The sequence below is a fragment of the Capsaspora owczarzaki genome, assembly GCF_000151315.2.
Source record: "Capsaspora owczarzaki ATCC 30864 unplaced genomic scaffold supercont2.3, whole genome shotgun sequence".
Lineage (NCBI taxonomy): Eukaryota > Filasterea > Ministeriida > Capsasporidae > Capsaspora > Capsaspora owczarzaki.
In genome coordinates this window covers 1,103,524-1,130,994 of record NW_011887294.1, presented here as the reverse complement: position 1 = coordinate 1,130,994, position 27,471 = coordinate 1,103,524, and the positions used below count along the sequence as shown (strand labels likewise).

General features: G+C 55.9%; 7 protein-coding genes across 8 annotated transcripts; 3 read left to right on the top strand and 4 right to left on the bottom strand.

Annotated features, from left to right (window-relative positions):
* Positions 1-28: 28 nt before the first annotated feature.
* On the bottom strand, positions 29-2,712 carry CAOG_02339 (hypothetical protein; the record flags this gene model as incomplete). Its single annotated transcript, XM_004349039.2, has 3 exons — positions 29-2,344; positions 2,479-2,568; positions 2,675-2,712. The coding sequence occupies 3 exons, from the start codon at positions 2,710-2,712 to the stop codon at positions 130-132; spliced, it is 2,343 nt and encodes a 780-aa protein (XP_004349089.1). The 3' UTR covers positions 29-129.
* Positions 2,713-2,891: 179 nt separating this feature from the next.
* On the top strand, positions 2,892-4,656 carry CAOG_02338 (hypothetical protein). The gene has a single exon (XM_004349038.2). The coding sequence runs from the start codon at positions 2,918-2,920 to the stop codon at positions 3,560-3,562; it is 645 nt and encodes a 214-aa protein (XP_004349088.1). The 5' UTR covers positions 2,892-2,917; the 3' UTR covers positions 3,563-4,656.
* CAOG_02337 (hypothetical protein) lies at positions 3,547-11,142 on the bottom strand. The gene is made up of 6 exons (XM_004349037.2): positions 11,055-11,142; positions 9,958-10,872; positions 9,671-9,836; positions 9,438-9,548; positions 4,757-9,341; positions 3,547-4,615 (listed from the first exon to the last, which is right to left on the bottom strand). Exons 1-6 carry the CDS (start codon positions 11,089-11,091, stop codon positions 3,713-3,715), a joined length of 6,717 nt encoding a protein of 2,238 aa, XP_004349087.2. The 5' UTR covers positions 11,092-11,142; the 3' UTR covers positions 3,547-3,712.
* Positions 11,143-11,331: 189 nt separating this feature from the next.
* On the top strand, positions 11,332-14,572 carry CAOG_02336 (transmembrane CLPTM1 family protein). The gene is made up of 12 exons (XM_004349036.2): positions 11,332-11,495; positions 11,710-11,780; positions 11,899-12,054; positions 12,150-12,264; positions 12,397-12,612; positions 12,682-12,784; positions 12,886-13,018; positions 13,097-13,190; positions 13,282-13,565; positions 13,689-13,824; positions 13,914-14,081; positions 14,168-14,572. The coding sequence occupies exons 1-12, from the start codon at positions 11,348-11,350 to the stop codon at positions 14,482-14,484; spliced, it is 1,941 nt and encodes a 646-aa protein (XP_004349086.2). The 5' UTR covers positions 11,332-11,347; the 3' UTR covers positions 14,485-14,572.
* A 75-nt stretch (positions 14,573-14,647) lies between these two features.
* Positions 14,648-19,377, bottom strand: CAOG_02335 (cell division protein kinase; the record flags this gene model as incomplete). Its single annotated transcript, XM_004349035.2, has 4 exons — positions 15,502-19,377; positions 15,186-15,374; positions 14,943-15,068; positions 14,648-14,864 (listed from the first exon to the last, which is right to left on the bottom strand). Exons 1-4 carry the CDS (start codon positions 19,260-19,262, stop codon positions 14,648-14,650), a joined length of 4,293 nt encoding a protein of 1,430 aa, XP_004349085.1. The 5' UTR covers positions 19,263-19,377.
* An 829-nt stretch (positions 19,378-20,206) lies between these two features.
* Positions 20,207-23,186, top strand: CAOG_02334 (hypothetical protein). The gene is made up of 15 exons (XM_004349034.2): positions 20,207-20,430; positions 20,502-20,573; positions 20,644-20,715; positions 20,786-20,857; positions 20,925-20,996; positions 21,066-21,137; positions 21,200-21,271; positions 21,340-21,411; positions 21,485-21,556; positions 21,619-21,690; positions 21,755-21,826; positions 21,901-21,972; positions 22,040-22,111; positions 22,172-22,353; positions 22,413-23,186. The coding sequence occupies exons 1-15, from the start codon at positions 20,222-20,224 to the stop codon at positions 22,889-22,891; spliced, it is 1,734 nt and encodes a 577-aa protein (XP_004349084.2). The 5' UTR covers positions 20,207-20,221; the 3' UTR covers positions 22,892-23,186.
* A 1,193-nt stretch (positions 23,187-24,379) lies between these two features.
* Positions 24,380-27,456, bottom strand: CAOG_02333. 2 transcript variants are annotated; one of them, XM_004349033.2, is made up of 2 exons: positions 26,394-27,456; positions 24,380-26,265 (listed from the first exon to the last, which is right to left on the bottom strand). In XM_004349033.2, the coding sequence occupies exons 1-2, from the start codon at positions 27,424-27,426 to the stop codon at positions 24,461-24,463; spliced, it is 2,838 nt and encodes a 945-aa protein (XP_004349083.2). In that variant the 5' UTR covers positions 27,427-27,456; the 3' UTR covers positions 24,380-24,460. The 2 variants fall into 2 exon arrangements, with proteins under 2 accessions (XP_004349083.2, XP_011270157.1); XM_011271855.1 differs by having other exon boundaries at positions 24,380-26,262.
* Positions 27,457-27,471: the final 15 nt, after the last annotated feature.

Sequence of the window (27,471 nt, the reverse complement as noted above, 5' to 3'; positions counted from 1 at the left end):
GGCCGTTCGGGACTTGACAACCAAGCAGTGCCTAATAAACAATTTTAATTCCGGTTGATTTTCACAAAGGGGGTTGGAGTGCATACAGAGAAACAGACGGATGGAGCCATGGTTTCAAAAAAGCACACCTCACAACACATCGCCGGGCTCAAGCGAAAGTTTGGTGAGCATGGCCATGCGCGCCGCTTCCTTATCTTCGTCGGAGCTCACCCGGGTGACTCGTGACAAGTCGCAAAAGACGGCCATCAAGGTCCGCGTTTTCTTCTTGTTCTTGTTCTTCTTCTTCTTCTTGGAAACCTTCATGTAGAAGCCGACATGACGCATCAGGAGATCGTCGTGCCGGTAGCCTGCCATGGCCATTGTCCGCGCGGCCTCGCGAATCGCCTCTTGATCGGCCGGAGATACTTGATTGGAAGCAAATGCTTGATTGGAAGCAGATGCTTGATTGGAAGCAGATGCTTGATTGGAAACCTCTCTTGTCTTGACAAATGGCATGACGAGCGCCGGCTGCTCGAGCAAAGTAGTGACAACCGCCTTGGGAAACTGGGGGTCTCGCTGATGCCAGATGTCGTTCCACCGTTCGCACTCGGCTTGAATGACCTCCAAGTTGGGCTCGTTGAAGAACTTGACGACGCAGACGCGGCCCGCTGTGTTCGATGCGAGCCACGCCGTGCCATCGCCGCCACCGCCGAGTCGGAGTGTCAGGTAGAGGCGATTTGCCTCTTCTTCCGGCGATTTGTGAAGAGTCGGCATGTGGTTAAAGTCAAGAGGCATCTTGAACGACTCCCATGCTTGGCTTCTCGAAGTGACGGCAAGGGCTGTGTGGCATCTTCCGCGCGTTGGGACAGTGCGGCTCATCTTGTAGATCGCGGAAGCGAGAACGGACACGATATTCGTGTCTTGGTAGTAGAAGGGTTGGCTGCAGCGGAGCTCGCGCTTCAGAACCTGCTGAGTTGGCGGCAGGAACGGCGTGGCGGTCGCTTTGGTGGCCGCGAACTCAGGCAAGGGAAGCGAAGTGTGCAGGTCCTCTTCGCGCATGGTCGAGTCCTTGTGCCGAGGGAGCGCCTGGGAGCACGCGGCAAGCCGGTTTGCTTCTGGCTCGTCCAGCCAGCAGATGCGCCAGTACATGTAGTTGGTCAGGATGCCAAACAGTGCGTTAGGCTTGAAGGTGATGCGCAGCTCCTGCAAGTAGTCGTACAACTGCCCGAGAATGTACGAATTGCTCATGTCTTTTAACGCGAGTTCCTTGCGTTGATCCTCGTATTTCGGACTGCTGGTGGGTTCCGGAGCGGACGGTTTCTTGACCTCAATAGCACCATGTCCGATGCCGAGCCACGATACGTACCAGAGGTCCGACTTCTGTGCCGCGTTCGCTCCCGAGCCGGCGGTCTTGAAGAATACAGGAATCTCGGCCAGTTGTGTCTGTCCGAGGACTTTGGCGACCGCAGTAAGCGTGAGGTATACCAGTTGCTGAACGGCTTGCTCGCCATCATACCCAGCCCGAGCTGCATCAAGAACAGCATCAGCAGGACACGCTGTGTATGCCAAATCGGTATGCACGACAAATTCGCCGTGGAGTGCAGTGGCAGGTTGGTGATTTGTTGGCACGGATGCACTCAAGCTTGATTTGCCCAGATTGGCAGCACCAAGAGCTGGCAAGACAATGTCCTTATCGACCAGGAACTTGGAGGCCCTCGACTCGGCTTCCAGGCGCGCGTTTCTCTCGGTCTCGGCTTCCTGGCGCGCTGTCTCGGCGGCTGCGGCTTTCGCCTCGGCAGCTGCCACGGCTTCCAGGCGCGCTGTCTCGGCGGCTGCGGCTTTCGCCTCGGCAGCTGCCACGGCTTCCAGGCGCGCGTTTCTCTCGGTCTCGGCTTCCTGGCGCGCTGCCACGGCTTCCTGGCGCTCCTGCTCGGCTTTCGCCACGGCTTCCTGGCGCGCTGTCTCGGCGGCTGCGGCTTTCGCCTCGGCTTTCAGCTCATTGAGAAGGGTTTTGAGCAGCATGAAACCAACTGCAAGCGGGACAAACTCGCTGGTGTCGCGTAGCCCCAGCTCATCAAGCACTGCTGCGGCGCTTGTCCGCTGTGATGGTGAGGGTTGTGGCAGCTCGTTGCCTTTGATGGTACTTGCCTCGGGCAGAGCCGCCAGGAGGCCAGACCTCTGGGTGGCCAGGTTGACGTTGGGCAAACGAGGCGAAAATCGCGCCAGATCGAAATCGACCGCCGAGACGCCGAGACAAACTGCCAAGTCTTGCATCGGGTCGCTCGAAGCGGCGGCGGGGCCTTGGTCGACAAGACGGGCAGTGGAAGACGAACTTGCATTGTTGGTTGCAGGGTTCGCGTCAGAGCTGCGGCGAGAAGCGAACCGGGGGTGGGTGGGGAAAGGCAATGATGTCAGTGTTTCAAACGGTTTCTTGGCATTTTTGGGATTTGACCGTCGCAAGTGCAGCTGGACGACCAGCCGTGGGCCGCATACACTTACATTGAAACACTCTGAAGTTGCACAGTGAGATCGCGGACGGAGGCGTCTGGTACAGCTCGGTCGTTGTTGTTGGACAAGTTGGACTTGGTTCTAGGATTGAGAAAAAGTGACTGATGAAGGAACGAGGATGGATGATGGGATCTGAGTATGATGTGCTCCGAGGCAAATGGTGGTCAACAAATACACATGCTACTACAGTACACTGGCTTGGGAGTCGGAGTCAACCGTTGTCATGGAATGGTTGAAAAAGGGGATTTTTTTGAGAGGCCCCATCGTTCAACTCCTGTTCCTCTGTTACTGTACGTTGCTGATTTTTTTTTCTCTTGGCAAGTCGTAAATGTACACACAAAGCGAAATGCATCTACTTTGACCCTTTCTTTGAGTTTTTGGACGTTCTCAGTCTCTTATTTTGGTTTGTGTCGCTCAGGCTCTCACACACATGGCCTCGCCTCCTCCGCCAGCACTCGCTTGCGCGGTCTGCGCGGTCGCAGTGTCCAAGTACAAGTGCCCACAATGCCTGGCCAAGTACTGCTCGCTCCCTTGCTTCAAGCTGCACAAGGCCACATGTGGCGAGCAGCAGCAGCGATTGACTTTTGAAACAACTCTCCCGCGTGGACCAGACTCGGCGACCGCCAGCCAAGTGCAACAACCACTCACCACCCAGTCGGAGACTGTAGTCGATGCCACCACCAGTGCTCCTCTGACATCCGGCGGCGGTGCTGCAGTCCACGCATCAGCATTGCCGGTCCAACACGAGTCCAGCAGTACCAACCAACAGCCCTTGCCACTGCACCTGCTGCTCCAGTCGAGCGATCTGCGCCAGTTTGCTGCATCGCATCCAACGCTACAAACAACGCTGCACGCCATCCTGACGGCAGACAATCCGCTTCAAACGCTCATTTCGTATTTGAACTCTGCCAGCGACGCCGAGGCCAGTGCACTCGTCGATTTGTCCAAGCATTGCATGGCGGCGATCGGCGACCACCCGGCGGTCGAGCGCATGCGTGGGGAGCAAGCCCTGGCTGAAAAGCAGCAGCTCCAACGCGAATTTGCTCTCGATCCGACCGGCACGCGCAGCCTCTAGGGCCCTTTCTGAGAACACGGGAGACTTGTTGTTTCAAAAGGCTGACGATTCAGACATGTGTTTTCCAAAATAACGACAACAAAAACGAAAACGAACGAAAATACCGCGACATGCCGCGCGCACTTTGACACTTGGAAAAACAAAAAAAAGTTACTCATCTTCAGCCTCGCTGTCCACTTGGGCCAGACGATGCCGCTTGCTCGCTTTGTGGCGGTGCTTTCGATGGCGCGCCTTCTTGGACGAACGGCCACTTTCATGATCATCGTGCTCGCCATCTTCGTCATCGTTGTTGGCGCCCTCAGCGTCATTCTCTGCCTCGCTGGAAGCCTCAGCCGACAGGAGATTGTGGGGTGCTTCCTCCTGTTCTTCTTCTTCTTCTTCTACTGCTGCTTCTTCTTCCTCCTCGGGCTCGCTTGAAGTCTCTCGAGCTCTTCGACGCTTTTCAGACTTGCGAGCGCGACGCGCCTTCTTTCGGCGGGCCTTCTCGTCCTCGTCCTCGTCCTCGTCCTCGTTCTCTGCTTCGTCTGGACGGTCAGACCCGGCTTCGTCGTTGTGGTCGCGCTCTTGGTCGTGTTCTTGGTGCTTGTCTGCCTTTGCCTTGCGCTTCGAGCCGGGTGCCGATTCTTCCAGCTGCGGTCGCTTTTTGCCCTCCGCCTCCAGCGCGTCCTCTGCTCGCCGTTTCGTCCGAGCTTTGGCGCCAGCGCGGTCAGTGTCTTTGGTCTTTGGAGGCTTGTGCGTCAGTCGACCAGTCAGAGCGGTCGATCCCAGCAGCTTGGCAATCAGTGGTTGCGGTGTCGGAGAGTCGTGCTGTGATTCGTCCTCTTCTTCTCCTTCCATCACGCTTGCCAGGGTGTCGTCCTCTTCGTCACTGTCGCCGCCATACCCTTGGGACGACACCTCCTCGCCGCGAATCGACTTGTGCTTGAGATTGCCAATGGAGAAGGCGACGCGCACGCCGTTGACTTCGAACATGACCTTGACTCGGAAGATGAGTGTTTCGAGCGACTTGCGCAATGGCGGAACTTGTGCAAGTACTGAAACATCCCGAACAACCTGTGTGTGTGTGGTGCAGATGTGTTTTGTTGAAATTGTCAATACACTTTTTTTTTTCCCATTGTTTTTCCAATGTTTTTTTTTTTTCGGGGAATTGCAGCTCCAAAGCACTCCACACACCTCTCTGCATTTTTTGCTTACCTTTGTGTGACCACACACCATCTGCAGCGACCGTGTGGCTTGTTGCAGCTTTTTAAACATTTCAGTCATGGGCTCGCGCATTTCGATAAAGTGAACGTCAATGAAGGGCATGCCCACCTTGAGGAAGGTGTCAACAAACTGGCGACCGCCCTTGACAACGGCAAGAAGCACAAGGCGATGGCTGTACTTGGCCACAAAGCTGCAGAGCCGCCAAAAGTTGAACACGCAGGATTGCAGCTTGACCATCTGGACGTTGGCATTGCCCTCTCCGGAAACGAGCACACCGAGCTCGCGCACCGAGTCAAGCTCGCGCAGCGCTCCTGTAACGCCATCCAGCGAGGCGCGGAAGAAGGCGGGCAGCGATCGCTTGGACAGGGTGGGGAGGAAGGGCACGCTGATTTCGGCGTGTTTGATGCCGGGAACAGCGTCTCCGTGGCGTTCGGCCACAAGCGCCAGCGCCTCGCCAATGGTCGTCTCAATCATCGGAAGCGGATTGTCAGCGTGCTTGAGCAGAATGTCAACGGCCGTACTCACGGCATCGACTGCCAAGGGCGCTGGTGTCGTTGTAGGAGAGCTCGGCAACGTCGTCAGGCTGGCAAACATGGCGGTCGTGATTGCAGAAGAGCTGTGACATGCTGAGACAAAGGCGGGGCTTTGGGTGTCGCAGTGCGAGTGGAACCAGCGTTCTCGACGCAAAACATGCTCAGCCAGCTCGCACAACGCAGGGGACAGGTGCGCTTGCCTGGTGCGAAGGATGAACAGCTCCAAGCAGCTCAGCAATGTCGCAGCAGTTGGAAGCGTTGTGACTGCCTCCATGATGGAGGACAGGTAGCCAAAAGCCTCCGCGGCCAGCTCAGGCAGAGGCGTTCGCAAGCCATGCTGCTCATCCATTGCATCGCTGGTGCTTGGTGCTTGATCGCGAGACTGACGCCAGGTCGCCGCGCCGGAGGCGCGTTGGTCATGCCCGGTTCGGATGGCGCGCACCATTTGGGCGCGCCGCCCCGCGAGCACACCCACAAAGCTTCTCAGGGCAGCGGGCAATGGCCCGGCTCCACTTGCGCCACTGCCAGCGTTTTGGCCAGCGTTTTGGCCAGCGATTGCACCCGAGGCCAAGAAGGTTCGGAAGCACTGGAGAACAAGATCCACACAGGCAGCAGCATGAACGGCCAATTCCTTGCTCATCGGCTCGTCAAATTGGCTCGACACGCTACCGCTTCCAGTCGCGGGCATTTCACCGTGACCGTCATCGTCTCCGTCAGAGTCTTCGTCGTCAGCGCGAGGATGCGCAGATTGGGAAGATGCCACAAAGCCATGTTCCGCCTCCATCTGTGCGTCGGCTTTGGCTCGCGCAGCTGCTTTCGCCACAGCCTTTCGCGAAGGAACCTTGTAGTAGCGCGAGCACAGCCCAACGACGTCTTCGAGATGCAAGCAGAGGTGGGGCAGAAGAGCGACAAACTTGGCCAGCAGCAGCGCTTCAAAGCGCCGCATTTCCAGGGCCGAGCTCGCGCGCGGATGGAGCTGGTGTTTGCTCGCGCGAGCTTGCAGAAATGGCATTGCAGAAGAAACCGGTGGGCTTAGGCCAAACTTGAGCTGTCGCGCCATCTCATCCAGCATGTAGCGCATGTGCACCATGGAGAACTCGAGCGCAGGTGGAGGCTGCAGGCCAGGAGCGGTACTCGACCCCGCCATGTTCTGCTCGAGCAGCACGTTTTGCGCAGGCTCATCCCCGCTGAGCAGGTGCCGAGTAAAGCGCCGTCCAGTGGCCAAGAGGGAAAAGACTTCCAAGTCCATCTCACGGAAGCAGGCTCGGAAGGGAGCCAGATCCAGGAGCTGCCTGGCAAACGAATCAAAGTTGCCACTAGCAGCTCGTCGCATCGCAGTAGAGGCTACGGAGCCGGCGCCCTTGAGATCACTCTCAGCAACACTGACAGCATCGTCGTCATCCGAGTCGCCGGCGTGCTCTTCTTCGACCTCGCCATTCTCGCCATTCTCGTCATCCGAAGCAGGCGGAGGGCGGCTCGAACTCTGCGCGTTGGACTTGACCTTCTTCGTTGGCTCCATCATTGCCGGCTCAATGTCGCTGTCATCGTTTGGCTGCGGCGTCTTTCCTTTCGTTCCCTTGGCAGGGTCGGCGCCTTTCGTCTTGGTGCCACGCTTCGGAGCGGCTTCGGGGTGCTTGATCACAGCTGCGTCGGCTTGCTCAAAGGTTGCGGGCGGGGCTGCAAAGTCGGGTGTCAGGGGCAGCAGGCGTCCAAGCTGGCCAAGCAACTCAAAGAGGGCGGTGACACGGTAGAGCAGTTTGATTTGCGTGTCTGCACCCGGACGCAGAGCGAATGCATTGAGCAGCTCTGTAAACCAGTTGACCACGTGAACCATGCCCAGACACAACGCGCGACGGACTGCAGGGGCGAAAGCACCGAAACTCGCCGCCATCTGCGCGGGCCGTGGAAACAGCACCGGAAAGCCAAGCGTTCCATCCATGTCGTCCAGCACGCCGTTTTGCGTCGATCGCGTGCACAGCTGGAGGAGCTTGAAATTGGGTGCCAGCAGCATGGCCAGGTCGTGGCGCGATTTCTTGCTGTCGAGCACGCAGCCCAACAGACCAAGCAGGCCCACCGTTCGGTCGCCGTCAAGGTTGAACGACACCTCAACCGCAAGCGCGTCGAGAACGGCTTGCTGGCGCAATACCTGCTGCTGCGAGCTCAAAGCGGCAGAGATGGGACCCATCAGGCCGGGTGTAAACTCGCTCTTGCCGAGTCGGTGCAGGGCCTGTGTCAGCGCCTGACACTCGCTCTCGCGGTTTTCCAGATCAAAAATGTACGAATCCAAGTGAAGCGTATTGATCAGGGTCGCAAGAAGGCGGGGGTCGAGGCGGGTAGACCGAACAACCCGCGAAAGCTCGTCAAAAAAGAACCCAAAGCAGTCCGATGCCAGATCACACGCCTTCAGCACGATATCCAAGAGCTCGTGCGCCTGAGACAGATGGCTGTCACTAATGACACGGTCGCGCGGCTTGGACGACGACGCAGCCGCAGATCGCTTGTTTTTATTCTGGCGCTTGGCCGCGTCCAGTCCTTCGTCCGGATTGCCGTCCAACGTGACGCGCACATCAAGCAGCATGTCGAGGGGCGGGGCCACCTCGCTGTTTGGCACGTCTAGATTGAGGGCTTGCTCAATGACGCACAATGCACCAACAATGCCGACGCGCTTGAACTTTCCGCTGGACGAGTGCAGCTGCTTCCTGATGGTGTTGTAAATGTCGTCTTCCACAAGGGCATCGTCAAAGGAAGAGGAGGAAGAGGCGGATGCAGCACCAATGCCCATCAAACTTGCAATGGTGCGGTCTGTGGAACTGGGTTGCTGGCGCAGGGTCTCGGCTGCACCCGTCTGGTTTTGCTGCTGCCGAAGCTGCTCACGACGCGCCATCTGCAACGTGGTGAGCAGCGAAAACAGCATCCGAATGTGCGACAGTGGCAGCGTATCCAGGTAGTCGAGAATGTTCTTGATAAAGATGGAAAACTCGGCCAAACGCAGCCCGTCTGTGCGCGACAGGTCACAGAGCACCTGCAGCGCCGTGTCCGCACGCGACGACTCGCCGGCACCAATAAGAGTTACCAATGTACCCACAACTTCCTGTCGACAAAAGCCGTCAAAATGCAGAAAGACATTTCGGTAAATGTCCGCGGCGAACGTCTGGGCCACATGCTCGGCAGAACGAAGCAGCATCTCGGCAACTGTCATCAGCTCTTTAAAGTAGGTCGACAGCGCTTGTGAGTGGCTGCGAAAGACGGTCGCGAGAAGGGTCGAAGAGAGTTGCTGCGCCTTGATTTTCTTCCGCAGGGTGGTCTCGGCGAGCTTTCTGCTCGGCGCCAGCCCCAGCAGCATCAACAACACAAAGATGTCAATCACCCGGTGGTCTTGCGGGGCCACTACTGTCTGCAGGACCTTGATCCACGCATCGGCGACCGTTTGCTGGAAGCGCAGTCCGGCGCGAATCGCTTCGAGCGTGAGCATTTCGCCATTGACAGCGGTAGACGACGTAGTGGCTGCAAATCCGGCTGATCTTGAATGGTCCGAGCGCCCTGCCTGGCCTCGACTCCCAGACGTGGTCGTGGTCGTGGCCATGGCCGTGGTCGAGGCCAGAGACTGAAAGTCGAGCTCGCCGCGCAACTTGAAAATCACCTCCACACTGTTGTCGGCGTTGATGAACTGCTGAATGAAGCGCACCACCACCGGCATGTCGCTCACGTCCACTGAAGCAAGCATCTTGAGAATCTTGTCGCGGATTTCGTCAACTTGGTGCGGCGGTAAGGTCAGGTTGGACAGCGCGTCCAGAATGGTCACCATCAGCTTGGGCTCCGAGGTCACGAGCATCGAGAGGCAGTCCACCATTCGGCGATGTTCGGCGTCGTTCAGAATATCTGGCAAACTGCTGATCAGCTCGCGTTGCACCTCAGCGTTGGTGACGGAAAGCACCTCCACCAACTTGTCTGCCAGTTGGCGTCCGTCCACAACGAAATCGAGCCAGCGCATTTGCGCGACAATCAAGCGCGGTAGATTAATCTCCTCAGAGGACATGGAGTAGCTGTGAACGAGGCAGTTGACGCCCAATGCAGAAAGGAGTCAGCGCAAGCTCGCGCAACAACACAACCTTGCAACAAGAACAACAACGACATCATACTCGTCTTGCACAACTGGAAGCTTTTCCAACAGGTTGATCAGCAGGTGTGTTTGAATTGGCTCGACTCCGAGCATGAGTCTGACGAGACTGTCGTTGGCAACTTTGAGGCTGCTGTGACGGACAAACCAGCAAAAAAATAATAATAATAATAATAATAATAAAAAAAAAAAACAGTCAGAAAAGTGAGAGACGGCAGCCAAAACCTCCATGTCGTTTCTTCACACTTTCCATACCTTAGACCGTTGCGGGAGGGAAGGGGCATGCAGGCAGCTTGGAGACAGCCAAGATCGGCCAGAAAATCTGTCATGCCATCCACAAACTCGCCGAGAACATTTGGCGCAGAATCGGCACGCCGAAGTCGCTTTGCCAGTTTTGACTTGAAGTCCGACACATCGACAGCTGATGGGAGGGGGGGGGGAGAGGCAATTCACAGTTTCACACTCAAAGCATGAGCACCGTTGGCAAAGCAAGCAAAAGTCACTTCGGGAGGGTCGATCAAATTTTTTTCTGTTCCACTCACTCAATTCGACTGGCAGACCAGCTTCCAAACGAATGCCGCATTCAACAAGAGCTGCTGAAAAGACTGGTAGCCATTGCGCAGCTCCGCCGCGAGGTGGGCGAGACATAGGAGGCGGAGGAGGCGCTGGGGCCAAAGTGACTGGCGCATCAGGCTTGCGCGTTGCTGCCACGCTTGGTTTTGGCAAGGCTGCATGGACTCGTTCCTGGACAAGAGCAGCAGCAGGCAGCGCCGCTGCAACCAGCGCAGCCGCGGGCACCTCAGCCTGGAGAGGCGCCGGTGGACGAGCTGTCGGAGCTGCTGGCGCGGCTGCAGCAGCTGCTGTTGGCGCTGTGGTGGTCATCACGGCATCGGCGTGCTCTTTCGGTAGAGGAGCAAAAGAGGATTCCGATGCTGCCTTGTCCTTCTGTTCACTTGCTCGACGTGGAGCAGTTTTGGTCTTGGTTGGCGTGTCGATCGGCGCTGCACTCGACGACGACACCTCCACCACAGCAGCCTTCGGCTTGGACTTGGACGGCGTAACAGCAGGCAATGACGGTGCACTAGCATCCGGCGCAGCAGCGTTTGCCTTTGCAGCAGCAGCTGCAGCCTTGTGCACGTTGGGCATGAGCGGATTGGGAGCCGACGACACTGGGGGAGTGAGTCGAGCAGGAGCAGCGGGTCCAGTCGCTGTGGAAGCACCATCATCTTGGCTTGGTGAGCGCCTGCTGGCTGCAGCAGCAGCAACGGCTGCCGCAAGAGCGCTCGTCGAGGGGATCAAGGAAGACGCCGTCGTGGCGGGAAGCAGCGTTTCGGATCGCAGTGCGCCGCTGCTCCGTTGCTGCCCGCTCGACGGCGACGACGGGACGAGCGTCACCACGGGCCGCATCTGCATGCTCGGCGACGCACTGCCGTTGCCACTCGGGGACGGCGTGCCTTCTGCTCGCGGTGGTTGTCAGTCACACAGGTGAGCTCAAGTCAAAGTGAAACAAGAAGCTTCTTTGTGTTGCTTGTCCCTTGCAAGCAGGGTCCTTTCGTGAACTTGTCCTTCCTCCGCTGCCCGCACTCACTCCGGGGTGGTTTCACTGAACGAAAAACGCAGACAATAATGCGTCACTCACCGCGGCTGCCTCCGCCGGACTTGCGCAGCATCGGCATCGCGAAGACGGGGATTGAGAAAATGGACAAAGACTGGAAAAAATTTGGCGGGAAACTCAAAAAAAAAAAAAAAACCAAAAAAAAAAAAAAAACCAAAAAAAAAAAAAAAAAAAAAACCTGAGCTTTTTTTCTTTGAAGTTTTGCCGATTCGTTGATGAAAGTTTGTTTCAAACGTTTGTCTGTCTCGAGTTCAGCAAAACCTTTGTTGTTTTGCTTTCTGAGTTTTCTTCATTCCTATTTTGACATCTCCAAGAAAATGGCTGACGTGGCTCCGGGCGGCGGTGGAGCTGTCGCTCGTGCCGGCGAAGCGGTGCCTGGCGCAGCTGCGGGCACGGGCAGCACGATTTCCGACTTTTTGTATCGCGCCATGATGATGTTTGCCTTCTACAACCTGTTCTTCAAAGGTGGGTCGTCGTCGTCGTCGTCGTGGCTGAGGCAGCAGGGTTGCGTCCTTTCCTTTGTTCCCCCGGGCGCGGCGGCGTTCCGCCTCTATCAGACTCTGCTTTTCATACTGGTGTTTTGCGACTGCTTGCTTGAAGCATCGGCTCGCGCTCATCATGCAACACTCACTTCCCTCTGTTTTTTGACCGCCTCTCTTTGTTCCGCCTTGAACGACAGGTTCCGCACCAGCAACTCCGTCCGACCCGGCCATGATTGGTCGCAACCTATTCAAACCAAACCAACCCATTGTGCGTTTGTGTGGCTTTGGCTCGTGGACGATGCTTTGTGCCATGTGCAGCACAAGTGGTTGTCTCCTCCATCTTCTTGCTGCTGCGTTGCCTCACTTCACTTGTGCCATGAAACTAGGAGCTTTTCGTCTACATGTCAGAACAATCCAAGTTCGTTCCGCTCCACAATGACGAGACGACATTGCTGTGGCACGTCCCCGACCTGGTGTACGGCTCGTCGCTTCCTGACGCCAAGTATTCAGCCAACTTTACGACCACCATTCATCCGTCTGAGGTGCGTTTCTCAATGGTGGATCCTCCGATTGGAGAATTGGAGGAAGAGATTGCAATCTCCAGCTCTGATCTTATGACAATTTCCTCTGTCCACAGCGAGTACAATCGAACGGCACCCTGTTTGCGCACGCTTGCATCGCCAAGGCAGGCTCTCCCCTCGACGAATTTGATCCCGCCTACGATGCAACGGCCGTCGTGTGCAAGTCAAAGCGTGAGTCAGATCGTGTCTGTTTGTTGAGCCTCTATTTGAGTTTGCAGCCTGAGATTGACTTTTTTTTTTTTTTTTTTTTTTTTTTTTTTTGTTGTTGTTGTTTTTGTTTATTGCTGCTCGTCTTTGGAACAGTCATTACTCGCTTCCGCCCGCGGCTTCACCAGCAATTCAAAAAGCTGCTCGTGTCTGACATGGACGACGCAGAGGAAGAGCGACAGCGGGCTGCAGCACTTGCCGAGAAGCTTTCGCCAGTGTACATTTCTTACTGGAGCAACCAACTGGTGATTGATCTGGTCGAGGATCAGTCTGCTTTCAACCGCAACAGCGTGCCACCCCAGATCAAAGACTGTAAGTAGCGTCATTGTGGTCGCGAGTAAACTTTCACCCCTGCATGGTTGCTCACTGTTGTTTGCCTAGACCTCACGTTTGAGGAGACCACCGGCAACTACTTTCCCATCCTCGATTTCAATGATTTCTGGATGATGCGCGATGATCTGTACCCCATCAACGAGACTACCACGTAAGCGCCAAGCTGTACTGCGTGGATGCAAAAGTGTTGCAATTGTGCGCCCACGAACTGGGTTTTGTGGTTTGCGTTTGCTCCTAACTCCCCCGCTGCAGTGAGCTCCCGCTTGAAATATCCTTCAGCCTTCAGTCGCTATGGAAGTGGACCCTTTTGATTCAAATGGAGCAGTCGTTTGAAATGCAGCACAGCTGGGGTCAGATGGGCGAGAACGATGCCGACAACTTTAAGGTTTGTGTGTTTGCGATTCTCCGTAGTACCGGCGGAGCTGGATGCGAAATGTTGCTCACTCATGATGTGCGTGCTCAGCGTATGATTACAGACACCAATCCTTACCTGCTTGGTCTCACCATGGTGGTGTCCTTGCTTCACAGCGTGTTTGATTTTCTTGCCTTCAAGAACGGTAAGCACTTTCGCGGAAGGAGCCGACTCAAACCGAGCCCAACAGTTGGATCCCCGTGCTCACGAGAGTGAATTGTTGCTGACGGTGACAGACGTCGTCTTCTGGAAGAAGCGCGATTCGATGGCCGGTCTCTCAGTCCGAACGATTTTCATGAACATTGGATTCCAGTTCATCATCTTCCTCTATCTCCTCGATAACGATACCTCCTGGCTGATCTTGATCTCCTCTGGCGTGGGTCTGGCCATTGAGGTGTGGAAGGTCAGCAAAGCCGTCAACCTGGTGCCCAGCGAAGACAAGATTTTCAGCATTATTCCTCGGTTGACTTACACCCACAAGAAGTCGTACCAAAACTCCAAGACGAAAGAATACGACGACGTGAGTGTCATGTGCGCCAAGTAGCGACTCTTGCTGGCTGTTGGGAGTCTAACGTTGCTTGGTGTTTTTCCTTTTTTCTTTTTTTTTCTTCCTTTTTGGTTTGTGGTGGTTGTTGAACATCAGCTTGCCTTCCGCTACCTGTCTTGGCTTTTGTTGCCCCTTGTTGCCTGCTACTCGATTTACTCGCTCGTATACGAGACGCACAAGAGCTGGTATTCGTGGGTGATTGCATCGCTTGTGGGCGCAGTCTACACTTTCGGCAAGTGCCACTCCTTTTTAAACCGTGCTTGTCCATGCCTGCATGCTCATCATCACTTGATTCCCGCGCTTTGCTCCTACTCTTTCCAGGCTTCATTATGATGACTCCGCAGCTGTTCATCAACTACAAGCTGCAGTCCGTCGCGCATCTTCCTTGGCGCATGCTGACCTACAAGGCCCTCAACACGTTTATTGACGATTTGTTTGCATTCATCATCAAAATGCCCACCATGCACCGTCTGGCGTGCTTCCGCGATGGTGAGTGCTCTGGCTGGACTCGCTCCACGGTCGGCGTTTTTGTCATTGTGATTTCTCTCACTCGCTGCTCGTTGCTTGGTGCGCAGACATTATCTTTTTCATCTTCCTGTACCAGCGATGGAAGTATCCGGTTGATGCGGAGCGACGAAACGAATTCCAGGGCGGCGACGACGACGATGACGCCGAACCAAGCAACGAAACGACCCCAACTACTGCTGCTGCTGCTGCTGCTATTGAATCAACCCCAGCAACCGAATCAGCTGCTCAACACGAAGGTTCCGATCCAATTGACACGGCTGCACCGAGCGACGCAACATCATCCTCACCCGCGCCATCAACGTCAACAACAGATGCAGGCGAACTTCGTCAACGAAAAGGACGCAAATCCACCAAGGCTGAATGAGAAGGTTTTGAAAATTGACATAGACAAGGCCGTTTCTTTGCGTGCACGTTGTAATGTTGAACAAATAAAAGTACAATAACATCCAACAGAGTGAAAAATAAAAAAAAGAAAGCCACGACGGCTTCCAACGACTAACGTAACAACGTCTCCAAAAACTGGCAGATCAAGTCGACAAATCCATGCTCTTTGCTTCAGAACTCGAATTATCTTGATCAACTGTCATCGAGACAGGGGCGTCAGTAGCATCGCCAGATGGCTTGGAGGAAGACGGTTGCTTGTTTGAAGCATCGCCTGCCTGGGGCTCGCTCTCTGATTGGGGCTTGGGTTTTTGCTTGAGTTTTTTCGTGACGAACTCGTGGCAATCCAAATCCGTCGGCAGTCTGAGGTGAGACACATGAAATAATCCGTCAGTGTCGCAAGCCAAGAGAGAAATAGGGAGGGACACCGGAGATACTTACGTTGCGTAGATTTGGAACGCAACCTGAGTAAAGAAGGGATGATTCAACGCCTCGGCCGCGGTGATTCGTCGCCTGGGATCCAACACGAGGAGTTTGTCCAAAAGATCAAGCGCATCCGGAGGGAATCTAAGGAAAAGGCACGGCGCCCAAGTTAGCCTTAAAAGCCCCAAAACAAACAAAAAAATCTTGTGACAACAACCATCGAGCAAAATCTCCCCCGACACGATCTCAAAAAAGGCTTACGAGTGAAAGTGCTCATGTAGTCGTCGCGGATACTGCCGCTTGAAAGTAGTCTGCTGCAGCAGATTGGACACTCCTGGCCAATTCTCTTCGCAGGGAGTGCCACAAACCCGCGCAATCAAATCAAGTTGCTCCGTCTCAGTTCGACCTGGGAAAGCGACTTGATTTCCGAGCATTTCAGCCAGGATGCATCTACAAAGGGGATGACGAGTGAGAATCCAAGACATCGAGGCGCGTTGCCGGCAACCCCCCCCAAAACAAACGCAATCCAAAAGTCAAAAAACCTCAAACCAACGCAAGCCAAAAACAACACACTCACCCGCAGCTCCAAACATCAACCTCCGGGCCGTATTCAGTCTCCTTGAGAAGGAGCTCTGGAGGCCGGTAGTAGAGTGTGATGACTTCGTTTGTGTAGGCGCGACGCTCTTCAATAAAGGCGCGCGCAAGGCCAAAGTCGGCCAGCTTGACCTCGCCATGCTTGTTGACGAGCAAATTGGCTCCCTTGAGATCGCGATGGAAAATGTTGTTTTGATGGCAATGGTTGACGCCCTGTATGATTTGGTACATGAGGGATCGCACCTGGTCGACCGAAAACTGCATCAGGCCTGAATGGAGCAGGCCGGAAAGATCGTGGTCCATGTACTCAAACACGAGGTAGACGCTATCGGAAAGCTTTGGGCGCGGGCGCGGAGGGCCTGATTGCTGGAAAATGCGCTGCATGGTGGGCGAGTTTCGCGACCACTCGACGACTGGGTCGGCGCGTACGGATGCCGTCGCTGAGGTCGCATGGCCGCCTTCACCTCCAGACAACTCGGACGGCTTGGGGGACGGACTGCTCGCGGCATCATCGGAGCGTTCAGTCACAATGTCCTTCAAGCACAGAATGTTGGGATGACGGAGGCGACGAAGCAGATTGATTTCGCGAACGGCCGACACGGGAAAGCCCTCCTTCTCGCGGTCCAGACGAATACGCTTGAGCGCAACAATCTCGCCCGTCGCGCGGTTGCTCGCCTTGTACACTTTGCCATAGGCGCCTTGCCCGACTTGCTCGAGAATGACGTATGCGTCTTCCACAAACGCGGGTTGCCATACACGCCTAGCTGGAGCCCCGCCAGCACTAGCGTCTGCGGGTACCGCCGTAGTGTCGCCTGTCGCAGTGACGGGATTGGTGTTGGTTGAATTGGTTGCGTCGGATGATTGCTGCTGCTGCTGAGGTGGAAGCTCTTGTTGCGGTTGTTGCTGTTGTTGCTGCTGCTGTTGCTGCTGCTGCTGTTGTTGCAGCATTTGCTGCTGCCGGAAAAGTAATTGATACTGCATGAGTGCCTGATACTGCGCTTGTGCGGCAGCGTCCGGCATGCCGCCCCCGGTTCCGACGCCGGGAAACCCGTACGAGCCCGACGCAGCAGCAGCGGCAGCCATCGCCATTGCGGCTTGCTGGTGCTGGTGCATGAATTGGAATTGTTGGAGCTGGTATTGTTGATACTGCTGATACTGCTGCGCATAGGCGGAGGCGGCGGCTGCGGCGGCGGCAGCGGCGGGATTGTCGAACGCGTTCGGTTGGTACATGGGCCCCCCAGCAGATTGAGGGTGTGCAAAACCTGCCGGTGGAGGCGGGAAGGACCCGCTGGAACTGGCCGCCTCGCCGCGACGAGTGGGGCTCATTGCGTCGTTGCCGCCCGAATTCTTGCTGATAAAGCGGTACTCGCGGGCACTTTTGCCAAACCGGGTGCGGTCTTCAAAGTCGCGGCGATGGCCGCCATCGTCTCTGTGCGACCTGCTGTCATCGCGCCGGCGATCATCAGTGTGCCGCCGGTCGGATCGACTGCTCCCGCGACGATCGCTAAAGCCAGAGTCCGAGTCGTGGTGGCGGTCGCGAGACTTTTTGCGGTCGCGCTCGCGCTCGAGCTCGAGCAGTTCCAAATCACGCAGACGAGCTTCTTCGCTGGACGCTGCAGGCATGTCCGCAGACGCTGCGTCGCCGTCGGCAGCGACAGCGGCAGCGACATCGTCTTCGCCTGTACGAGGGAGAGCTGCAGCTGTATCTTGGCCTTCTTGCTCGCTCGCAGCGGGTTCGGCATCCTTCTCGCGTCGCTGCCGTGCGCGTTCACGACCAGCGTCATCTCCTCCGTGGCGACTCCTACGGTCATCATGCGGTGATCTTGAGCGTGAGGGCGATCGCGAATGGGAGCGCGCGCGCGACGTTGGCGATCTACTCCGGGATCGTGAGGGAGAGCGAGTGCGCTTCCTGCCATATGTATCTCGACGTGAGCCAAAGCGACTAGAGGACTCGCCAGACCGCTTGTAGGACGAGCTTTTGGAGTCACGGTGGGAGGGAAGGCCTCGAGATTGCTGTTTCGAGCTTGACTTTGAGTCCGCTGGCACGTCCTTCTCGGGATTGTCAGCGGCTCCTGTCGGTTCAGCATGTGTTGTCGCCGATGGTGGGTGTGCGCCAGAGACGCTCTCGTTCGGGTCTGCTGTCATGTTTGAATCGTCTCCCTTGTTGCTGCTGGTGGTGTGTGGTGGCGGAGACTGCGAGGCAGCGCGACCACTGCGATGCCCTCGGCTGGACGCATGATGGGGACTACGACTGCGGTCACGAGGACTGCGGCTCCGGCTTCGACGAGGACTTTTGCTGCGACCCCGGCGATGGTAATCACGGTTGTGCGAGCGGCCATGATGCCGACTTGGGCTACGGCTTGGGCTACGACTACGGCTCGGGCTGCGACTGCGACTCCGTCGACGCCCTGGGCTGCGACCGCGACCTCCACCTCTGAACTTGCGATGCAATCCCTCGTCGTGTCGGTTGTGTGGCGGCGGCGGTGGCGCACTTGTTGTTCCGTTCCACTTGCGTTCGCGTCGCTTCTCCTGTCCGTGCTGCATGACGGCTGACAGAGGAATCACCACGTCGTTTGTGGCTGCCGCGGCTGCCAATGCAACGACAGCATCGTCCACGTCGTTCGAGGCATCGGTGGCAACAAAGCCAAAACCTGCAGCACCAGCGCTCATACTAGCAACACCCAATGCAGCTGCGACGGGGTCGACGCTGCCGGTCGCAAACACAGTTCCAGCATCAGCACCATGATGGCCATAGGGACCATGTTGGCCATACGGGCCAAGAGCAGTCGCGGCAGCGCGATCGTCGTTGTCGTTGAGAGATCGCAGATTTGCGCCAACCTGCGCGTGGTAGTCGTGCGGCTGGAGCCGGTCGTGTGCAGCCTCGGCAGCATGCTCGCCATGGACTTTGCTTCGATCCTGGGTGCTGGGCTCGGCGTGCAGCACCAGAGGATCAGCGCCGGCAGTCGTCGTCGTCGTCGTGGTGGTGCGCCGTTGCTGCTGCTGCTGCTGCTGCTGGCTGAGAATGTCGTTGCTGCTGCCGTCGCCGCCGCTGCTGCCGCTGCTGATGCTGCCACCGTGGGCCGCAGGGTCACTGCTCGCTGTGGTGAAGGTCCTGCTTTGGTCGTGGTCGTCGCCGCGTTCGCCGCGTTCGTCGCGTTCGTCGCGTTCGCGGCCTCGGTCTCGGTCTCGCTCGTCGTGTCGATCGCGATGAGCAGCATCGCTGCTGCCACTGTTATGACTGTTACCACTATGGCCATGGCCACGAGCACTGCCATTCCCACTCTCAAACCTGCTGTCGTGATGCGTGGAGCGCGACCCACTGCGATGGTAGTGGTGGTGATCGCCGCTGTCCTTGCGTCGATGCGAGTCTCGACGATCATCACCGCCATTGCGCGAGCGGTCGTGCCACGACGCCGACGACGATGATGATGAGACACGCTCATCGCGGCGAAATCCTCCAGAGCCAGCAGCACCCGCGCCTTGGCCTGATCTTGAGCCGGCAGCAGCAGAGCCCGAGCCAGTGTCTCTGCGCCTGTGCCTGCTTCGTGATGAGTAACCACTACCACTACCGCCACGATCGTCTGCTGCAGCATCGGCATCGGCATCGGCGGCATCAGCGGAAGCATCGACGTTGCGCACGTAGCTGTTTGTGCTGCTGTTGAAGCTGATGGACGGCCTGGTCGGGGCTGCCGCTGCAGCAGGAGCAGTGGCTGTGGTGGGATTGCCACTCTCACTCTGCTCCATCTGTCGCCCAGGGGTCAAGACAAGTAACAAGAGTCAGGAGCACGTCAAAACCAGAATATTTATCAAAAGAGAAAAAAAAGGGGGGGGGAGAAGGGGAAAACAAGTGTAGAAGCGAGCGAAATGAGGAGTGACGGCGCAAATTCTGAGACGTTCATGGCGATATCAATGATAACCCCTCTTCAAGATGCAAGTTCGAGCTTTTCACTTCAACACTTATTGCTGATGACGAGCCCGATTTTTTGCTTCTGAAGTTTTGGCCGACCAGTCGTGCTTCCTTGCCAATTGGTAACAACAATTCCAAGCCAAAAGCGCAGCATCAAACCAAAGCCAAACCAAGCGCATATTCCAGTTCGATCTTCACGCTGACTTTGAAGCAATACAGCTGCCGTACTGCGAAAGTTCGGCGATGAGCAGCGCAACGACCAGGTCGGGGGTGGCCCTCTGTCGAATGCACAAACCGTAGCACTCGTTCGCTGATCTCTCTGTCTCTCCGACCCCGCCTCACCTCGAATCTTCTGATGATCTCGGCTACACTACGATGATCAAGTCAAGCAGAGGAACGACGGGGCGACACGAAGAAACAACGGAAAATCGCAATCAACAACGGCTGCGCGGTTTTTGGTGCCGACGGGCGCAGATGCGTCGCCGCTCGCTTGCTCCCCAGAACTCTTGCAGGCGCGATCTGTCAGTGTGTGGCAGTGCAAGTGACCAAAAAGAAGGGCGCGCTGGCGGAGGGCACACTGGTTGCACGCTGAGCTGCAGCGTCGGTCTGATCATGTGCAAGAATAACAACTTAGAACTCACACTCACTCACTCACTCACACTCACTCACACTCTCACTCACTCAGACACATACATGTAGAGAACATAATCTCAGCACTGTGATGTTGCGGATGTCCAAACGACGCAAGCTCACTTTTGGTCAAAAACACAAAATTGTCTCAGATCCACAGCCCTTTATGATTGATTTTGTCAAGATGAAACCGAACGGATTTGCCTTTGGTCTCGTTCTGCTGTTAATTTGCGTGGCCAATCACGTCCAGTTGGCTCAGGCAGCCAACGCTTGCGGCATTGGCGCGGTGTGCGGTTGCTCAGGAACTACTGTCGATTGCCACGGAAACTCTCTCACAGCTATTCCAGGCGGAATCCCAACCGCCACGACGCAGCTGTAAGTTGTCAACTGCAGTAAATTCTAGAGATTGGAAGCGTCGCTCTCCTCATTGGCGACTCTCTCGCTAGGCTTCTGTACACCAACAATATCACCAGCATTCCTGCAAACGCATTCGCAAGCCTGACTCGGCTGACGATCTTGTAAGCAAGAAACGACGCGAGGAATCGCATTCAAGCAACTCACTCGTTGTTGGCTGCGACTCGTCCGCAGAACTCTGGACGTCAACCAAATCACCAGCATTCCTGCAACCGCATTCACAGGCCTGAGCGCGCTGACGCTCTTGTAAGCAAAGCCACAACAGGAAGAATCATGCACAAGTGGCTCACTCGTCTGCGACTGGCTCGATGTGAAGATCTCTGGGAAGCAACCCGATCACCAGCATGTCCGCCTCGGCATTCACAGACCTTACCAAGCTGACACAATTGTAAGCAAGCTACACACGCGAAGGAACCCACCGACATGCAACTCACTCCTTGGCGACTCGTCCGCAGATCTCTGGACAACACCCCGATCACCAGCATTTCTGCAAACGCATTTGCGGGCTTGAGTGCGCTGACACAAATGTAAGCAAGCAAGCAAATCCACCAAGAATGGCTCAAACGACTCACTTTTTTTGGTGACCCGATCTGTAGGTTTCTGTATCAAACCCAGATCACCAGCATTTCTGCAAGCGCATTTGCAGACCTGCGCTCGCTGCAAAAGTTGTAAGTAAGCAATGAACTGAAGGATCAAGGCAACTGGCTCACTCGTTTTGCGACTTTCCCAGGTATCTATACGGCAACAGGATCACCAGCATTTCTGCAAACGCATTCACGGGCCTTACCAAGCTGGCTTACCTGTAAGCAAGCCAAACATTTCGCAACATCAAAGCCCAGACGGCTCACTCGTTAGCAACTCCATCTGTAGGGATTTGTCCTACAATCAGATCACCAGCATTTCCGCAAACGCATTCGCAGACCTGAGCTCGCTGACAGACTTGTAAGTCGGCAAAGACAAGCCAAAGGGCGACACACACACACACGCACTCACGTTTCTTCGACACTGTCTGTAGGCGACTGTACTTCAACCAGATGAGCAGCCTGGCTGCAAATACATTCACAGGGTTGAGCGCGTTAACTCAATTGTAAGGAAGCAAAAACATGAATCACGCGCCAGTCGCCTAACTTTCTGTGACACTACTTTTAGGAGTCTGCTCAACAACCAGATCACCGCCATTTCTGCAAACGCATTCACAGGCTTGAATGCACTGAAACTCTTGTAAACAAGCAAAGACATGCATAATCACGCGCAATCGACTCACTCTTTGTGACATTATATCCAGGTATCTGCACAACAACCTCATCACCACTATTGCTGCAAACTCATTCGCAGGCTTGCCCTCGCTGACTGTCTTGTAAGCGAACAAAGAGGCCATGCAGAATCACAAGCGCATCGCTCGATGATTTTTTCTTGTGATTCTGTCTGTAGGCAAGTGTACAACAACACGATCACCAGCATTTCCGCAAACGCATTCACGGGGCTGAGCGCACTGACAATGTTGTAAGCCAAAAGGAAAAAAAAAACGACCACACGTCACACAAAAAAAGTGGCTCACTCGTTGATGTAGTCTGCTGAACTACAACCAGATCACCAGCATTCCCGCCTCTGCGTTCACAGAGCTGACTACACTGCAAGTCTTGTAAGCAAAGAACTCTTAATGCACGTATTCAATTTGCCTCTGACTTTGCGACACTTGCAGGGCTTTGGATAACAATCCCTTCACCACTTTGCCGCCGGGTCTGTTTCAGGGCTTGCCCAATAACTTGTATTTGTCGGCTCCTGATTTTTATTACTACAAACCATTGTACCCCAACAACTTTACCTTTGGCGGGAATACTGTCGCTCCGCCCAGCACATACGGCAGTGCATCCGTACCGTACCGTAAGTTCCGCCTTGACTGGACTGTACCTGTGATCACTTCACTGACCTATGTTCTGCAGAGTGCGATACAGCCTGTGCTACCTGCTTTGCTGCTGGGTCTAGTTCTTGTTGCGGGATCAATTGTCTGACCTGCAATTCATCTGATCCCTGCACTCAGTGCTATGACGGATACGGCATGCTGAGTGGATCCTGCGTTCCGTTCCCTTCGATTGCTTCTGCTTCGGCTGCGTCTCTTGTGTCCGCTGTCTCGGCATCCGTTGCTTCCCTCGATGCTGCGTCCTCAGCGTCAATGGCCACTGAGGCGTCCGCGTCCGCTGCCAGTGCCTCATCCGTTTGGCAGACATCTGCCGCATCTGCCGCATCTGCATCCAATGCTCCAAAGGATTCAAGTGATGCATCTTCTGGGCCTATTATTGGAGGAGTGATTGGTGGCGTGTTTGCTCTCCTGTTGTTGGCTGCGCTGTTTGTCGCCCTTCGGCGCCGTCGCTCCCGAAAGCCATTCGCTACTACCAGCGCGGGTTACCACTCTATGGAATAACATCCCATTCGACCTGTGGCTCTCGTTGCTCTGCGAATCCAAGCTTACAACATTCTCACGCCTTGTGCCGTTAGCTTGTCGGAAGCTGCCTCGGCTTATTGTGTCTGCATTCAGTGCTAGTGTGCCGCTCGCCTCCTCGCCGACTACTGACACGAAGATCGACGTAGTCCGAGAGTGATGTCGACTTTGTTGTTTGCCGCAAACCTCTTGCTTGTCTGGTTGTTCGAACGCATTGTACATTTGTGTCTGTCATTGTCATGCGGAACATCTCAGAATATTTGATTTTGCTCAGAAGTTGCTGTCAGTCTTGTTTGATTATTGTGATTCCAAATATGAGTTGCTGTGGTGGGAAGGACGCGGATTGTGGCGGATTGTCATCCTGCGCAGATCTGGACGAGAAGAGCGTGGCTGTTGCAAAGCACATGTCCGGTGAGGTGCATCATGATGACGATGATGACGACGACTGGGCGGAGGACGTGGATGATGACAGCCACATGGTCAAGCACGAGCGTCGAGCGTTCGAGAGCATCCACCACAATGTGAGTTCAGCTGCCGATATAGCACAAAACAACGGAGAGTGAAGCAGTGACGCTGTGGCGGAGAGCAGCACTCATGATAAGCGAGGGAGAACGAGAGAGAGAGAGAGAGCTTGAGAGACGGACGGACGCGTGTCTGACCATTGTGAGTGGAACTTTTGCAGACGGGCTACCGTGAGGCCATACAAGCAGCCACTGAGCGTGCGCGCCAGGAAGGCTTTGACCTTGGCTTTGGCGCAGGAGCGACCGCGGGACGGCACTGGGGCGAGCTTCGAGGCATCCTCGAGTCAGTAATCTGTTTCTCCGTGTTTGGATTGCTCAAAGCGCTCAAAGTGCTCAAAGTGCTCCATGCTAAACGAAACCATGATCTTGATCTTGTTTGATTGAACATCGCTTTTCGTTTGCAGACTTTTTGCGGCTCGGATGCCAGCACATCCGCGAGTCGACGAAGTTCAATCCATGCTCGCACGACTCGTCGCAGTGCAAGATCCGGCGGTCGTGTCGCGAGCCGACAGCGCTTCGGAAAACGAATCTGGGCCTGTGCGTCAGTACGCCGAGCTTTTGCGTGACGCTTCTGGGCTTGCGACCGCGTTGTTAGGTCCGCAAGTCCTGCGTTTCTGAGAAAGATCGTTGGGCGCCAGACTCTTCCTCCTCAATCTCCTCCTCCGAGGACGAAAACGACGTCGACGACGAAGACGCCGAGGACGACGACGACAGCAGCAACGAAGCTGACTATCTTTTATTGATGCACTTCCGTTGCCAGAAAAGAAGCATGGGCAATCCACCTCTTTTTTTTTTTTTCCCCAGCAATTTTCCGAGCGTCCTTTTCAATCTTCCTATCACGTCTGCGATGCATCTGATACCCTCTCCTCACCTTCAGTCAGCGCGTGAAGATCAACCAGGTTGATTCTGCTGCCACATCCATCATGGTGCAGACGAAGACTTTCACGAATACAGATTGTGTGGGTTTTTTTTCAAACCCTTAGTTTTTAATGTACAGCATTTTGAGTTTCAAAATAATCAAAAGGATCGACTAACTCTTTGCACCAGTGCCCCACTCCTTGTGCAAAAGCTCAAACTCCTTGAGCTGCGCAGCAGATAGCGAAGGCCGGCAAGCAGCGAACGCCGCTTCAAAATCTGCACTGGTGACGCAAAGCTGCTCAATGGATGGAACGTGGGCTGGCATAGCGGCTGATGCAGCACTGGGGGACTGCGTGCGCTGCCATCGCCGCAATGCGGAAAACGCGGCTTCACGGCAAATTCCCTCAATGTCGGCGCCAGTGCAGCCCACGGATTTCGCTGCGAGGTCCGCCAGGACAACTGTTTCATCGACAGGAAGCTTTTTGGTCGCGTGCACTTCAAAGATGGCAATTCGCGCGTCTTCGTCTGGCGGACCGACGTAAACAGCGCGATCAAACCGCCCTGGTCGTATGAGGGCAGCATCGAGCATGTCGGGCCGGTTTGTGGCCGCCACAACGACCACATTTTTCGCAGCATCGATGCCGTCCATCTCGTTCAAGAGTGTGGAAAGCACACGTTCTGCCACAACATCGCGCGAGCCGCCAGCCGCGCCGTCGTCGCGACGCTTGCCCACCATCGCATCGATTTCGTCCAGAAATATGACCGACGGCGCACCGCGACGCGCTAGAAGAAAGAGTTCTCGAATGCTACGCTCGGACTCGCCGACAAAAGGCGAGTAGATTTCCGCCCCACTTTTAGACAAGAACGTAATGTTGCTCGTGTTGGCCGCTGCGCGCACAAGGGTGGTTTTCGAGCAGCCCGGCGGCCCGTAGAGCAGAATGCCTCGCGCGGGTTGCAAGCCCATTCGCGCAAACGATTCCGCGTGCAAGAGTGGCCACGCAATGCACTGCTGCAATGCCGTTTTAACGGAGGCCATTCCGCCGATATCCTCCCATCGCGTCGGGAGCAGCTGGCGTTTGTGTCCTCGCTGGGTGGATGGCACCACGTGAGACAGCGCAGCGACAAAGTCGCTCTGTCGCAGCTTGAGCGCCTCGACCGCACTGGCATGCTCCTTCCGAGCGGCGCTGCTGGAGCTGTCTGACGATGGTTCCAGCAAACTGTCGTGCAATGACAGTCGCTGCATGGCAAGAAGCGATGTCTCGCGCACCAAATGCGCAATATCCGCGCCGACAAAGCCGTTCGTCATCGCGGCAATTGTTTCGAGCTCGACCGCGTCCAGAGCAGGCAGCAACAAAAGTGGCAGGTCGGCGCATCGCTGTTGCAACTGGCCGAGCCGCTCGAGTTGATCGGGTACATCAACGCGAATCTCGCGGTCGAATCGGCCTGGTCGTCGAAGCGCGGGGTCGATCGAGTGCGGACGGTTGGTTGCACCGACAACGATCGTGCTGCCTCGCGAGGTCATGCCATCCATCAAGGTGAGCAGTTGGGCCACGATGCGATTCTCGTGCTGGGACGTCTCGCCTCGCTTTGGGCACAAGACGTCAATTTCGTCAATAAAGACAATGCATGGCTTTCCGGCGGCTGCGGCATCCCGCTGGGCATTGGCGAACGCAGCGCGCAGAAGCTCTTCGGTCTCACCAATGTACGGGCCAAAGAGCTCAGGTCCACGAATCACAGACAAGTGCGCTTCACACTCGGCTGCAACCTGCTGCACGAGGGTCGTTTTGCCGCACCCAGGCACGCCATGCAGCAGAATGCCTTTTGGTGCTTCCACGCCGACCTCCATGAACGCGCTTCTGTGCCGAAACGGCATGAGAATCATCTCCCGCAACGCCCGCCTCGCAGCTGCTAGGCCGCCTGTGGCCATCGGTTCTGGCGGCAGGGGAAGCGAGGTCTGGGGATGTATGGTGACACCTGCTGAAAAAAAAAAAAAAAGACGTCGTTAACAGTGAGACAAAGTGAGGCAAAAAATGGACTTTCCCCCCCCCCATCCAATTCACAAAAGAGGGCAAAAGCAAAAAAAAGACAGCAGTAGTTTGCGTTACCATCATACACTCGTGCAGAAATGTTGACAGAGACGTGTGTGGCGTTCGACACAAACTGGAAAACCGCAGCCATCGGTGTCAGAGAGTCGGACGCTGCGCTCTGCCCAAAGGATTGCATCCTGTCGACACGGATAAAGTCAATGGCGACTTCAGGGGTCAATAGCAGTTCCGGAATTGAGTTGGCTGGAGCCGCCCCGCGATCGACAAGTTGCTGCCCAACGTTGGGTCGCAACACGCAGCCAGGCGCCAATGGTATTCCCAATCGCCGAACAAAAACACGTGCATAATTGAGCAAGAGATCTCTTTGCGCGAGGGGCAGCGTTGCAAGACTCGGAATCAGCGACGGAAGCACAAACACTGTGCACTCAATGGCGCTGCACTCTGAGGGATGAATGCGCCCGAACGTCCGGACTTGCGCTTGGCATCCTGCCCCCGCGAGAATGTCATCGATCAACGGGATTGTCGAGATGCGGCTGCTCTCATTGGTTTGCATCTCATCATCAGTCGTTCCGACGATGGGCGGTTCAGCAGGCCAGAACATGGTGACGGTCGGATCTGCGCAAAAGTCGAGCGGCTGCTGCCCGGCGTCGTCTTGCACGGACTCGGCCGGCTGCTTGGTTCCAGCGAATGGCTGTGCGAGACAGCTCAGCACGAGCTGCAGGCGAGAAGCACCGCTGTCGGGGTTGCGCAGCAGCACCACGAGGACTGGATCGCCATGCTTGATGACTGGCTGCTGGCCTGCTCTGGCGTCCTGGGTCGCCTCGCCGACGGCATCGGCGGTAGCTGGTTCAGCGACGACAGGGCTGTCTGGCAGCGAGCCGAGTTGCTGATGCTCCGTCGCAGCCGCAGCTGATGACCACAGCTGAGCAATCGCGCGCGACGACAGCCGACACCGCCCGGGCAGCCAAGCACGCGCGTCGTGCAGCGTCGGATGGAATGCCAGCATGTCGCAGTGGGCTGCGTTAAACGTGCCTGTCGTTGCTGTCGTTGCTGTCATTGCTGTCGGCGGCCACCATCGCGCCAGTCCGACCATTTTGGTGTGGTTTGGGGTCTACTGTGATCAGAAAGTGAGACTGCC